Consider the following 15027-nt stretch of genomic DNA (forward strand, 5'->3'; position numbering starts at 1 on the left):
TACGAGCAGCTCCTCGAGTGTCATCAGCTAAAACATCCGGTAAAGTAGATGGCAGGGACAGGACAACACGAAATTGACTAAAACGGGGACACGACAATAAAACATGGCGCACTGTTAATGCCTTACCACAAGGGCACTGCGGGGCTGGGTCACCGGAGAGCAGGTAGTGGTGGCTAAACCGGCAATGCCCAATCCGCAGCCTGGTCAGAAGGACCTCCTCGCGCCGAGATGGTCGGGAGGATGTTGTCCAAGCAGTTGGGAGGGGTTTTACTGTCCGGAGCTTGTTTCCTTGGAGGGACGACCAAGCATCCCACCACGACGACACAAGCCTCTTACATACATCCCCACGAACGTCAGATGACGGGACACAATGGGAGGCTGGCCGAGGCAGGAGGACTGCAGCCTTGGCTGCAGCATCCGCAGCCTCATTCCCAGGCACTCCTACATGTCCGGGAAACCCACAGAAAGCTGATAGAACCACCATTATCAGCGAAAGAATGGAGGGACTGCTGTATCCGTTGAATCAAGGGATGGACCGGATAGGGAGCTCCAAGGCTCTGAAGAGCACTGAGGGAATCAGAGCAGAGTACATACGATGAATGGCGGTGGCGGCGGGCATACTCAATGGCCTGATGGAGAGCAAAAAGCTCGGCCATAAAGCTGGAACATTGGTCGAGGAGCCGGTATTTAAAGGTGGCGGCCCCGACGACAAAGGCACAGCTGACACCATCGTCAGTTTTGGAGCCATCGGTGTAAATAAAGGTGTGACCGGCAAGTCGAGCACGAAGTTCGACAAACCGTGAGCAATACACTGCAGCCGGAGTACCCTCCTTCGGGAGTGAGCTGAGGTCGAGATAAATATGAACCGGAGCCTGGAGCCAAGGTGGTGTCGGGCTCTCACCCTCTCTGAAGGTGGTAGGGAGGGCAAAATCCAATTGTCGAAGCAGGCGACGGAAGCGGACTCCGGGGGGCAGCAGGGCAGACACATACAACCCGTACTGACGGTCGAGAGAATCGGCGAAGAAGGACTTGTAAGAGGGGTGGTCGGGCATAGACAACAGCCGGCAGGCATACCGACACAGCAGTATGTCGCACCGGTAGGTCAATGGTAACTCGGCAGCTTCAGCATAAAGACTCTCGACAGGACTAGTGTAGAAGGCTCCGGTCGCAAGACGTATCCCCCGATGGTGGATGGAGTTGAGCCGGCGTAAGAGGGATGGCCGAGCGGATGAGTAGATGAAGCTCCCATAATCCAGCTTCGATCGGACTATGGACCGATACAAGCGAAGCAGGACAGTGCGATCCGCTCCCCAAGATGAACCGCTAAGAACTCTGAGGACATTAAGGGAACGTGTACAACGGGCCGCCAAATAAGAGACATGTGGAGACCAACACAGTTTCCTGTCCAACGTGAGCCCTAGAAACTTAGTTGTGTCCACGAATGGGAGAACAACGGAACCGAGATGTAAGGATGGCGGAAGGAACGCTTTATATCGCCAAAAGTTGATACAAACCGTCTTCTCTTCAGAGAACCGGAAGCCATTTGCCACGCTCCATGAGTAGAGGCTGTCTAGACATCGCTGAAGGCAGCGCTCCAGGAGGCATGTTCTCTGGGCACTGCAGTAGATCGCGAAGTCATCGACAAAGAGAGAGCCTGAGACATTAGGTGGAATGCAATCCATAATTGGATTGATCGCGATGGTAAAAGGGCTACGCTCAAGACGGAGCCCTGAGGCACTCCGTTCTCCTGGAGGAAGACGTCGGACAATACGGAACCCACACGTACCCTAAACTTTCGATCCGTTAAAAAGGAATCAATAAAAAGGGGCAGGCGACCGCGTAGGCCCCACCTGTGCATAGTGCGGAGGATACCTCCTCTCCAACAGGTATCATAAGCCTTCTCCAAGTCGAAGGACACGGCTACCGTTTGGCGCCTTCGCAAAAAGTTGTTCATGATGAATGTCGACAAGGTCACAAGGTGGTCAACAGCGGAGCGGCGGCGACGAACGCCGCATTGGACATTAGTAAGTAGCCGTCGAGATTCAAGAATCCAGACTAACCGAGCATTAACCATGCGCTCCATCACCTTACAGACACAGCTTGTAAGAGAAATGGGGCGGTAACTAGAAGGAATGTGTCTATCCTTCCCATTGGAGGGGATATGGCACCTTGAGGTCACCAGACAACAAAAGGAATTCGTACCGCAATGGCTCAGGGCACCATGCTTGCCATCCACACACTCAAGAAGAGTTCTGAGGCCCCAGGTTTCTCTTGTTCTTCACTTTTAAATGTGTGTATCCAGTCAGTACTGGAACTTTTCCGCCTGAAGATATGTACTGGCCAACCATTCTTGTATGCAATTTTACAGTTTTCTCAAGCATTTGATATAAATACATTGTATAGCTTATGGTTCACGTGAGGAATTGTGTGTGTGTGTGTGTGTGTGTGTGAGTGAGAGAGAGAGAGAGAGAGAGAGAGAGAGAGAGAGAGAGAGGGGGGGGGGGGGGAGACAGACTGATGAATTAAAGCACAAGCACTTTTAAGTGAAGTTTTTGTGACTTACCAATGGAATTGTACAGCCACATAGATATGCCCGACAGCAATGCAAGTGTTGTCAGATCTCCTAAACTAGCAGCAATAGGAGTTGCAATATTATCTGGATTGATATTGCACTGTCGAGAGCTCAGAATAACAGCAATCATTACCAGTCCTGCGAAGGGAATGATGATATAAGCCACAATTAAATCACAGGGTAATCAATTTACATACTCACATGAACTTACCCAAAGCAAAACTTGCTAAAGATGCTGTTACAACACTGCTTGCACAAAGTAGTAGTCCATGAGCAACATCAAATTTCCCTTCAGGAACCCATCCCATCACCATTGCTACTACGGATGCTAGGAACCCAACAACAGTAGCCTGGCACTGTAAAGATGTCTCCCATTATATCAGTAATTTTCACTCAAAAAGACAAATAAAATAACTAAACCAGCATATATTTACAAGCATAAAATAAACTACAACCTCAGACTACTTTCCAAGCTTTTTACTAGCTATTTATAGGTTTAAATACACCTACTAAGGTCAACATAAAATTTAACAGCTATTTTCTACAGTATATACAGTCATTGTTTGTGGCAGCATTATTATTTTTTTATTAAGCATTTCTAATCTATGAAAGCTCTTAGTAAATAAACCCAAATAATGTAAGTAAAAAGCTGTGGGAGTGCATATAGGCATTATCTGCTGCATGTTATCACACTGTATTGATTGGTACCAGCACTATTACGGAGTTCCTTTAACGCAACATTTATTTACTGCATCATATTTAGGGATATGACGTGTTACAGTAAAATCATACGTGCAACTTCCACAGAGATAAGTCATAAATGGTATAGTTTTCACTAACAGATAAATTGATTCATAAGGAAGGTTTGTATACACATTGCTCAACAAAACTTAAAGATGAGCTAGGTAATGTAATTTAGCACATTAACTACCAAGAGGAAATGAATGAAAGTGCTGGAGCATGTTGCCAGACATCTCCCAGTTGTGCGCAGAAAGTTGGATGTCGCATGACGTGAGGTCTGTGCGACTATTTTCACAGCATGGTTTCATGTGCATGGGGAGCATTCCGAACAACTGAAACTGCTGTCTGAAAGAGGCAATGTTCACTATGGTTAACAATAGCAACAGATGACTGCTACATTGTGCAAAAGGCAATTACAGGGCCCACATCAAACGGCACATGCAATTGCAACCACACTTAACAGGTCTGCAAGGCAGGCAATCTCATGCTCCACAGGGTCATGGCGGTTGTCTCACTGCCCAACAACCAGTATGTTGTGTTCTGTTGACACCCACACATCGGTGGCACCATTTGCACTGATGAGTGGAGTTGTGTACTCTTCTTGGGTAAGAGGAGAATCAGCATAAATAGTCATTCTTGATATACCATCCTATGGCAAGAGGTGGGAACATTTAATGCACCCATGAACAATGTTGAACGTGATCGTTTTGGTGGTCCAGGTGTTAGGGTGTGGCAATCCATAATATTGCATGGATGTACTGACCATAAAATGTTTTAACACAATACACTCACCAGTCAACATTATTGTGACACCGTACTCCTACCCCATATGATTCTTTTCAGGGTTGCATTTATCTCAGACTTCATTCTTCTCTCTTTGTAATGAGAGGATATTCGGCACATGGACTGGCTGGCTGGCCAGCTCATACCATTCTTTAGAGCGCATGCTTATCAGACAATACTCAGCTTTCAGTACTTGAATGTTGTATCAACACGGCACTGCAAATATTAGCAGCTGTTATAAGGAGAGGCCAGACCCTGTGACACACCAATTTTGAAAAGGTTTATGTGCGAGACCTGCAATTTAATAGTTATGAAGAAATCTAAGAATTTGTGATTTTGATCCACTGCCGATATATTTGTGGAGAGCCCTCGTTAACTGAGGTGGTGACCAAATGGTCGAATGCAAGCATTTAGATGACAGTAAATTTCAGTGATCATGTGTTCGTGTTCAAACCACACTTCTTATAATATTGTTTTTCTTTATAGTGTGCTGAAGGGTGCCAAAATCTGCAGATATCAGGGTCTGGCATCTCCTTGTTAGATGTTACATCACTTGATTGAAACCATTAAATGTCTTGGTAGTTTTGAAGTTTATTGTGAATGAGAAGAAAGCATGGATTTTGTATGGGAGATGCTCTAGTCCTCGATACACTTGGGACACTAAGTCATTTGAGGTCAGGGTAAAAAATAAATAAATAAATATCAGGAAGGCTGTTTCAAGCAACCATAGCTTCATTCACAAAGAGATTCCATATGCCGAAATAAGTAAACCTTGCCATGTGATGAAATATGTAAATTTTTTATGGTGCCACAGTGTAAATTCTCACTAATCAAAATTATTTATGATGGAGACAAATAGGATACAAGAGCATCACAGCACATTTCAGGAGCTTTTTCAGTGAGAGACTGTTAGTGCTCTCATGTGGAAGTTATCTTTTTCTTGAACTGAATGGCGAACTAATTATCTTATTTATTCAATTATAAGATGAGGTTTTTTCCCCTGAAGGCATCATTCAAAAAATCCAAGGTTATCCTACTTTCACCGCTTAAATTATTGGTACTGAGGTCAACATTTTTAAGTTATGTAATATATTAATATAGGGGTCTTACATTATAATGAATCTTTGACAATTGAGGTAATGTGCAGATTTATTTTGAAAAACTCAGAAGGTTCCGAGGGGAACAGTGAAACCAGCTCAGCTGAGAACTATGATGAATGTCTGAAGGTGAGTGGAAAGCAGGTAATAAGCTTCATTGTGCTACCAACTCTGGGAATGTATGCTACATACCTTGGCTTTTTATGAACATCTGCCATACTTACACTGCAGTTTGCCTGAATCCATTTGTAGTCAGAATTGAACTGACTTTAAAATTGCACAAATACTCAATAACAACACAAGTTTCTGCATAAGGTGGCAGAAATCTAGATGGGGTCAGTGGCGTACTTACAGTTTCATGTAGCAATGTTGTCAACACATACCAAGAGGTATTATAGAAATGACAGAGGGTATGTGCCAGTTTTTGGTTCTATGCTCCCAATGAGACAGCAGCAGGCTGAGAAAATGTATGAAAGGAAAAGACGAAAGAATATTGTCACATTATCATGTCAGTATACAGGGAGAAGAAAAATTTGTAAACTGACTTCGAAGTGTGAATCCTCACATACTTCCAAGGCGAAAATGTCTGTCACAAAATTTCGTCCTGTGCATATTTTTGTCATTAAATGGATTTTAAAGATTGGAAAACTAGCAACACTGAATGGCAACTACCTCTGTCAGTATATAGGAGTAGTGCTGTGCAGTTGGTGCCAGGGACAGTGTTTTGGGTTAGCATGCAGGAGGTTGAGGGTTCAATCCTGGGTCAAGACGTATTTGGTTTTATTTGCCAATTTCTTTCTGCCACATGATACTGTAGTATACATCTTTTTCTTAAGCCACATGTATCTGAAATTTACATAGTATATGTTTGGAAATTATTTGCAAAGCAAGTTGCTAGCCCTACTGGGAATGTATGGCCACAATGAAATGTAATGGACCTGAACGAGGCAAGAATAATAGTTGGTGGTAATTGATGGCACCACTGGGGGAGGCTACACAGAAACAGGTTTCAAATTTTGTAGATGCAGTGGTGTGAAACACTTTGGGTCCATGACATGCAAAAGGATTCTTTAAAAACTGACCAGTGAAAATGTTTGTACTCCCATTTCTGTGTTCGTAGTATGCAAGAGCAAATGTGTTGCAGAAGACACATTATTAAGCTCTGTATGATGATTTAACTATAGATACCGTACCATGCAGATGACATTCAGCAAATAAAAACAAATATGCCTCGACACAGAGTTGAAGCCTTGACCTACTGTATGTTAACCCAAGATGCTATCCACTGCACCAACTGCACAGCACTCCTCCCATATGTTGATAGAGGTAGTTAATGTACATGAGCTGTGTTCTCAAATTCCACTGTAATCACAACCTGAAAAACTGCTGCATACTGAGAAGAAACAGCCAAGTATTTGTGACAACCAAGAAAGCTGATCATTTCACTCGCAGAAACTTAAGCCCTGTAATTAGTTCCCACCATAACCTCCACCTCTGAGGCTTTTCAGTATGTACAGCAGAAAAACAATGAGGCTTCCTGATTGCTCAAGAAATATCTGGATGCAGGTGTTGCAGATGACAAATTTTTCCAACTGCATCCCTCACAGAATTGAAAGCAAGTACAGGTTAGTTCATGAGGACAATGAAGAGGGCAAGACTTAAGTTATGGTGCAGAACAGCAATACATAAGAAACTTCCCATGGTGTATAATGTGGAACTACTTGCCTATTATCATCACATAATGAATCTAAGGAAATGGCACATCCATTTGCTACACCAGGTGGACTACGCTGATGAGATGCCTGTTTATTTTGATATGGCATCAAACGTTACTGTCTATGTGAAGGGCCCTTTAAGTGTTCCTAGAAGAAGTTCTGCCAATGAAAATGCCTCAATGGTGAATGCACTAGCTGATGGGAGGAAGATATATCCATACGTGATTCTTCACAGGAACAGGATACTGCAAGAAAAACTGCATCTAGGACTTGTCTGTAGATGCCAAGAAAAGGTATGGACAACAATGATCTGATCCTAGACTGCTTTAAGATCGTTTGGAACAGAATAAAAGGCTTTTTGTTAAGCAGAACAAAAATGTTGGTGGTGATTTCTTTCAGGCGACACCTCATCCAGAAAGTTGTGGATCTGCTGGCAAAGAACAACATAGACCTGGTAATAATTCATGTGACATGACCTGACAACTCCATGTAATGGATGTAATTGTGGAAATATCTTAAGGCTCACATGTGACAGCTTTACAGTGAGCAGTGTCTTCAAAGAGACTACGCCCTCACTCCAGGGAAGAAGTAAAAGAAACACTCCATGTTCATGTTAGGTCAATGGATCATTACTGCCTGGGGTACAATGTCATGTGATTCAGTTATGAAAGGATTCAAAAAGTGCTGCATATCCAATGCTATGGATGGCTCAGAAGATTATATACTATTGGAGGAGTGTCAGAAAGAAATGCCAACAGGCATGCAAATGAAGACTATGTCAGCGGTGGTTAAAAATTGATACCACAGATTGGCTTAGATAGTAAGCAAAAAAGGAAGTGAAGATAAAAATTAAAAATAACAATTAATGTACCCCATTTCTTTTATTTGTTTTATTTCTCCTTGTACTATCAAAACTAGCTAATATGGCAGTCATGTCAACCCATCTCATTGTCTGTGAGAAGTTGAGAACAATATGATGCACTGGCAAATGTATAAACTGAACTTTCCTATACTGTAGAATATACCTTGCTTATATATTTTACAAATTTCATCTGAACATTTACTGAATATTAACTCAAGATAAGCACACCAAACCAGCTTCTACCTTTACCTTACAAGTGTTGCTACTGTTCTATTCAGCAGACACACACACACACACACACACACACACACACACACACACACACACAGAGAGAGAGAGAGAGAGAGAGAGAGAGAGAGAGAGAGATAGAGAGATACTTCAAACGAAGTAAGAGGTTGATCAACATATTTCCTGGGCACAAAGATATTTCAGACATTGGCTGTGAGTGGGCACTGATTTAAATCGATGTCTTCCCACAGCCACTGTCTGTTATTCCTTTGTATCTTAATTCATATCGGGTGCTGGATCAAAACACCATCTGTTCTTTTGGACATGTCCGAAAGTACATACATCACATATGTATTTCCTAGACATGGGCCACACTGTAAAACCACGCACATGAATGGAGAAAAACCAATGACCAGCTGTAGGACAAACAGACGAAACATAACACACTAGAATAAATTGGTGAATTTCCTCTAGTGGCAGATACAGTATGAACGAAGATGCAGCCTCAAAATGCCAAAAATATCCAAAACATAATTTGAGCAAAGACTGACAAATGTTTATGTTCAATGCGTATTAACTGCACAAAAATTACTATTACAAGGAAAAGGTAGAGTTCAGAAATGGGGGGGGGGGGGCTACTGCCCTCCAAATTGCTGTGCCCAATAACAGAAAATGAAGGAAGGACACTACATGATTTGAGTTTAATTTGAAGAAAGTGTATTCAGAAGAACAATCCGCAACAATAAAATATAATTTGTATGTTGCATAGTCATTGGAGAAAATGGGATATGACAGTACACTGCTAGTGTGCAGTGGAAATTGTGATAGGTAATAGTCCATAGTGACAGTGATCCAAATTATGCAGACGTGTTATCTCAAGGGGAAAATGGATATGGAGCAGGACATTGTTAATATTAGTAATAATACAGTTTCATTGTTTACAGTCACAATATTTGATCAGGCGAATATCTGCAACTGAGGAAGTTACTGCTCAACTTCTGTATTAACACAGAATTTTTGTTCTCGCACCACATACACCAGATGCCTAAACATGTGGATATAACATGATCATAAAGCTGGGTTGTAAAGAATATGTTACAGTGTCCAGTGAAAGTGGTTGCACGTTGTCACACAGAATTAGAAAATGATAAATATGGTGACAGCATCATTTTATCTGATTGGCAGCTTTCACATTGGCCAACAGCTTCCATTTATTATATTCCTGCCATAAATTAAAATCAGTCACTAATATGAATTTTGAATCTCAAAATATAGTGGCTTCGACTTCTCCGTAGAACAGAAGACAAAAATTCTAAAAATCCAACTCTTAGTAGTTATACTAGTCACTTGTCACTTTCTCTTGCACACATTTTTTTGTGAACATGTTAACGATAATATGCTTCTTAAAAACACACACAAACGCGCGCACACAAACGCGCGCACACAAACGCGCACACACAAACGCGCGCACACAAACGCGCGCACACACACACAGCCAGATAATACTTTTTGCAGTTACCATCTAAAGGCAAAATTATTAATACATGTATCTTGCATCTTATAAACCTAAAATTTGACAAAGAAATGTTATTATTATTGATCTTTCCAGCTTTTCCTCAGTCTTCCTAATCATTCATCACTAATACTGGTATTCTGTAGTCTTCCATTCTTCTGATGTGGTCCTTCCAGTTGTTCCTGTATTCTTTAATCTGCTCAATGAAGCTGTTTACTCACATTACTTCCCTTATATCAGCATTTCCCCTAGTGTTGGGTAGTACTTACCCAGCTTCTCTTCTTAGGAATTTCATCTCCGATGCCTGTATTCTTTGTTCATTTCTTTTTGTTGGAGTCTACCACACAACACTTCCATATGTTGTGGGTGGTACAGACATCATTTTGTAGAACTTTGGTAGAGTTTCCTTTCTTACTCCATTTCTGAGGGTACTGTAGATAGTTCCATTAATGTAATTAACTCTTTCTACTTTGTTTTATATGTCAATTTCTGTCATGATGAGATAGAATTTCCTAAGAAGTTATTCAATAATTAATTTCAGCCCATCTGAAACTTATGACTGTAATTTATAGAATAAGATTCCACTTTAGATGCCAGTGGGCTTATGATGGATGTGGAACAAGAAAAAAATTCTGTGTTAATAGAGAAACTGAGCAGTAAACATAAAATAAGTATTGGAGTGCCCTTTATTTTTTTGATAAGGGGATGAAGAAACTGCCTATTTAGTGGGAAAAATCCATTTCTGTTGAAGAGAACTATGTAAAAATAACTTTTTTTAGTTATCCCCATCACCAATAAACTTGTGGGGGGAAAAAAAACAAAATTTGTATTAAAGTAGAATTATGCTCATATTATGATTTAATTATTGAAGTAATATAGCTCATCTATCCACAGGGCAAATGAACTGTAAACCACATCATAAGGCACAACATGAGCCTAGAGAGAAAATTCCTCCTCCAGGTTACTAGAAAAAGCAGGTTCTACACATACATAACACCACATTGTGTGGTAAAATCAATTGTATTGTTCAGTGCACTGCAGTTAACTATGGTTCCAGCAATGTGTGCTAAAAGGGTCACCTCCTGCCTTTCATACTCAGCATTAAGACATACTGAAAGAATTCATATGAAGTGGTCCCGTGATGGTTGCTTGACCATTTTTAAATATTTTAATTTTTTTATACGTGATTGCCCTGTATTTGAGAAATTCAAAACAGTTCTTTACAATAATCTATCTTGCACCTTTACTGGATGGCAGCCATTTTTATTTGTAGGCATGCAACGATTTTTCAGTCTGTACACATTAGTGAAAATTTGCATATCTCTGCACTGGGTTAAATTACAACATTGCAATTGACACGATTGTTTTTAGAAAAGTGTCCTCTACAACATTGTCTATTACGCAAAATACCCTAAATTCAAAAATAACCAGCCAAAATGACCTCCAAAGTTTGGTATCCAAATTTTCAAAAATCCACTTTTTAGGCCCAAAAATAACAAACAAGGAGTGATTTATGAGAGAGTATTTTTTTCCTATAGTTAGATATCATACACTACTAGCCTCATATAGAGCAAGAACACTTACAGATGTTTCCTTAACTTTTTTTAACGAATTTTTGAAATTTGAAAATTATCATTTTTTGTAAAGTTTGGGGTTAGTTATCTCAGGTACCCCCCATGAACCATGGACCTTGCCGTTGGTGGGGAGGCTTGCGTGCCTCAGCGATACAGATGGCCGTACCGTAGGTGCAACCACAACGGAGAGGTATCTGTTGAGAGGCCAGACAAACATGTGGTTCCTGAAGAGGGGCAGCAGCCTTTTCAGTAGTTGCAGGGGCAACAGTCTGGATGATTGACTGATCTGGCCGTGTAACATTAACCAAAACGGCCTTGTTGTGCTGGTACTGCGAACGGCTGAAAGCAAGGGGAAACTACAGCCGTAATTTTTCCAGAGGACATGCAGCTTTACTGTATGATTAAATGATGATGGCGTCCTCTTGGGTAAAATATTCCATAGGTAAAATAATCCCCCATTCGGGTCTCCGGGAGGGGACTACTCAAGAGGACGTCGTTATCAGGAGAAAGAAAACTGGCGTTCTACGGATCGGAGCGTGGAATGTCAGATCCCTTAATCGGGCAGGTAGGTTAGAAAATTTAAAAAGGGAAATAGATAGGTTAAAGTTAGATATAGTGGGAATTAGTGAAGTTCGGTGGCAGGAGGAACAAGACTTTTGGTCAGGTGATTACAGGGTTATAAATACAAAATCGAATACGGGTAATGCAAGAGTAGGTTTAATAATGAATAAAAAAAAAGGAGTGCGGGTTAGCTACTACAAACAGCATAGTGAACGCATTACTGTGACCAAGATAGACACAAAGCCCATGCCTACTACAGTAGTACAAGTTTATATGCCAACTAGCTCTGCAGATGATGAAGAAATTGATGAAATGTATGACGAGATAAAAGAAATTATTCAGGTAGTCAAGGGAGACAAAAATTTAATAGTCATGGGTGACTGGAATTCGACAGTAGGAAAAGGGAGAGAAGGAAACATAGTAGGTGAATATGGATTGGGGCTAAGAAATGAAAGAGGAAGCCGCCTGGTAGAATTTTGCACAGAGCATAACTTAATCATAGCTAACACTTGGTTCAAGAATCATAAAAGGAGATTGTATACATGGAAGAATCCTGGAGATACTAGAAGGTATCAGATAGATTATATAATGGTAAGACAGATTTAGGAACCAGGTTTTAAATTTTAAGATATTTCCAGGGGCAGATGTGGACTCTGACCACAATCTATTGGTTATGAACTGCAGATTTACAGATTGAAACTGAAGAAACTGCAAAAAGGTGGGAATTTAAGGATATGGGACCTGGATAAACTGAAAGAACCAGAGGTTGTAGAGAGTTTCAGGGAGAGCATAAGGGAACAATTGACAGGAATGGGGGAAAGAAATACAGTAGAAGAAGAATGGGTAGCTCTGAGGGATGAAGTAGTGAAGGCAGCAGAGGATCAAGTACGTAAAAAGACGAGGGCTAATAGAAATCCTTGGGTAACAGAAGAAATATTGAATTTAATTGATGAAAGGAGAAAATATAAAAATGCAGTAAATGAAGCAGGCAAAAAGGAATACAAACGTCTCAAAAATGAGATCGACAGGAAGTGCAAAATGGCTAAGCAGGGATGGGTAGAGGACAAATGTAAGGATGTAGAGGCTTGTCTCACTAGGGGTAAGATAGATACTGCCTACAGGAAAATTAAAGAGACCTTTGGAGAGAAGAGAACCACTTGTATGAATATCAAGAGCTCAGATGGCAACCCAGTTCTAAGCAAAGAAGGGAAGGCAGAAAGGTGGAAGGAGTATATAGAGGGTTTATACAAGGGCGATGTACTTGAGGACAATATTATGGAAATGGAAGAGGATGTAGATGAAGATGAAATGGGAGATAAGATACTGCGTGAAGAGTTTGACAGAGCACTGAAAGACCTGAGTCGAAACAAGGCCCCGGGAGTAGACAACATTCCATTAGAACTACTGATGGCCTTGGGAGAGCCAGTCATGACAAAACTCTACCATCTGGTGAGCAAGATGTATGAGACAGGCGAAATACCCACAGACTTCAAGAAGAATATAATAATTCCAATACCAAAGAAAGCAGGTGTTGACAGATGTGAAAATTACCGAACTATCAGTTTAATAAGTCACAGCTGCAAAATACTAACGTGAATTCTTTACAGACGAATAGAAAAACTGGTAGAAGCGGACCTCGGGGAAGATCAGTTTGGATTCCGTAGAAATGTTGGAACATGTGAGGCAATACTAACCTTACGACTTATCTTAGAAGAAAGATTAAGAAAAGACAAACCTACGTTTCTAGCATTTGTAGCCTTAGAGAAAGCTTTTGACAATGTTAACTGGAATACTCTCTTTCAAGTTCTGAAGGTGGCAGGGGTAAAATACAGGGAGCGAAAGGCTATTTACAATTTGTACAGAAACCAGATGGGAGTTATAAGAGTCGAGGGGCATGAAAGGGAAGCAGTGGTTGGGAAAGGATTGAGACAGGGTTGTAGCCTCTCCCCGATGTTATTCAATCTGTATATTGAGCAAGCAGTAAAGGAAACAAAAGAAAAATTCGGAGTAGGTATTAAAATTCATGGAGAAGAAGTAAAAACTTTGAGGTTCGCCGATGACATTGTAATTCTGTCAGAGACAGCAAAGGACTTGGAAGAGCAGTTGAACGGAATGGACAGTGTCTTGAAAGGAGGATATAAGATGAACATCAACAAAAGCAAAACGAGGATAATGGAATGTAGTCAAATTAAATCGGGTGATGCTGAGGGGATTAGATTAGGAAATGAGACACTTAAAGTAGTAAAGGAGTTTTGCCATTTGGGGAGCAAAATAACTGATGATGGTCGAAGTAGAGAGGATATAAAATGTAGACTGGCAATGGCAAGGAAAGCCTTTCTGAAGAAGACAAATTTTTTAACATCGAGTATAGATTTAAGTGTCAGGAAGTCGTTTCTGAAAGTATTTGTATGGAGTGTAGCCATGTATGGAAGTGAAACATGGACAATAACCAGTTTGGACAAGAAGAGAATAGAAGCTTTTGAAATGTGGTGCTACAGAAGAATGCTGAAGATAAGGTGGGTAGATCACGTAACTAATGAGGAGGTATTGAATAGGATTGGGGAGAAGAGAAGTTTGTGGCACAACTTGACTAGAAGAAGGGATCGATTGGTAGGACATGTTTTGAGGCATCAAGGGATCACAAATTTAGCATTGGAGGGCAGCGTGGTGGGTAAAAATCGTAGAGGGAGACCAAGAGATCAATACACTAAGCAGATTCAGAAGGATGTAGGTTGCAGTAGGTACTGGGAGATGAAGCTTGCACAGGATAGAGTAGCATGGAGAGCGGCATCAAACCAGTTTCAGGACTGAAGACCACAACAACAACATCTCAGGTGGGACTGAATATACAAATATGATTTTTGCACAGTTTGTACAGCTATATGATAGCAAGATACTGTAAAAATTTCAACATTGATATCTGACTGAACAAAGATATGAATTTTTGAAAATGAGGAAATAATTTGCATTACCCTACAACTGATCCTATGGCTGTTGCCTATTTAAATGGTTTATTGTTTCATTGTAATAAAATTTAATTGTGACATATATTTAGTTAATACTAAAATTTAATTGTGACATATATTTAGTTAACACTATCACCCAATATTCATTTAGTTTATTTATTTTTAATAATGCAATATTAAACAATAGGAGCTTTTGCTTTTGTTCTATGGTAATAAAAATGCCCATTTACATTTAGGTTTATTGTCAATAAAGAAGTACATTATTGCTGGGTGTGGCACTGTAGGAGTACATTATTGCTGGGTGTGGCACTGTAGAAGTAACATTATTGCTGGGTGTGGCACTGTTGTAGTCAGTCTGTTCTAAAACCCCTGTTAGAGTGGATGTACATCCTTCATCGAGAGTGTAGAATGTGTT

General features: G+C 40.7%; 1 protein-coding gene across 6 annotated transcripts in view; it reads right to left on the bottom strand.

Annotated features, from left to right (window-relative positions):
* The window catches only part of LOC126248342 (solute carrier family 41 member 1-like), a 124350-nt gene that overhangs the window by 10111 nt on the left and 99212 nt on the right, over positions 1 to 15027 (bottom strand). For all 6 annotated transcript variants that reach the window (XM_049949251.1, XM_049949247.1, XM_049949250.1 and 3 more), the window contains 2 exons: positions 2784 to 2928; positions 2564 to 2710 (listed from right to left, as the gene is read on the bottom strand). In XM_049949251.1, the coding sequence (XP_049805208.1) occupies positions 2564 to 2710; positions 2784 to 2928 (292 nt within the window). The remainder of the gene's footprint in view (positions 1 to 2563; positions 2711 to 2783; positions 2929 to 15027) is intronic.

This window comes from Schistocerca nitens, chromosome 3 (genome assembly GCF_023898315.1).
Source record: "Schistocerca nitens isolate TAMUIC-IGC-003100 chromosome 3, iqSchNite1.1, whole genome shotgun sequence".
Taxonomy (NCBI): domain Eukaryota; kingdom Metazoa; phylum Arthropoda; class Insecta; order Orthoptera; family Acrididae; genus Schistocerca; species Schistocerca nitens.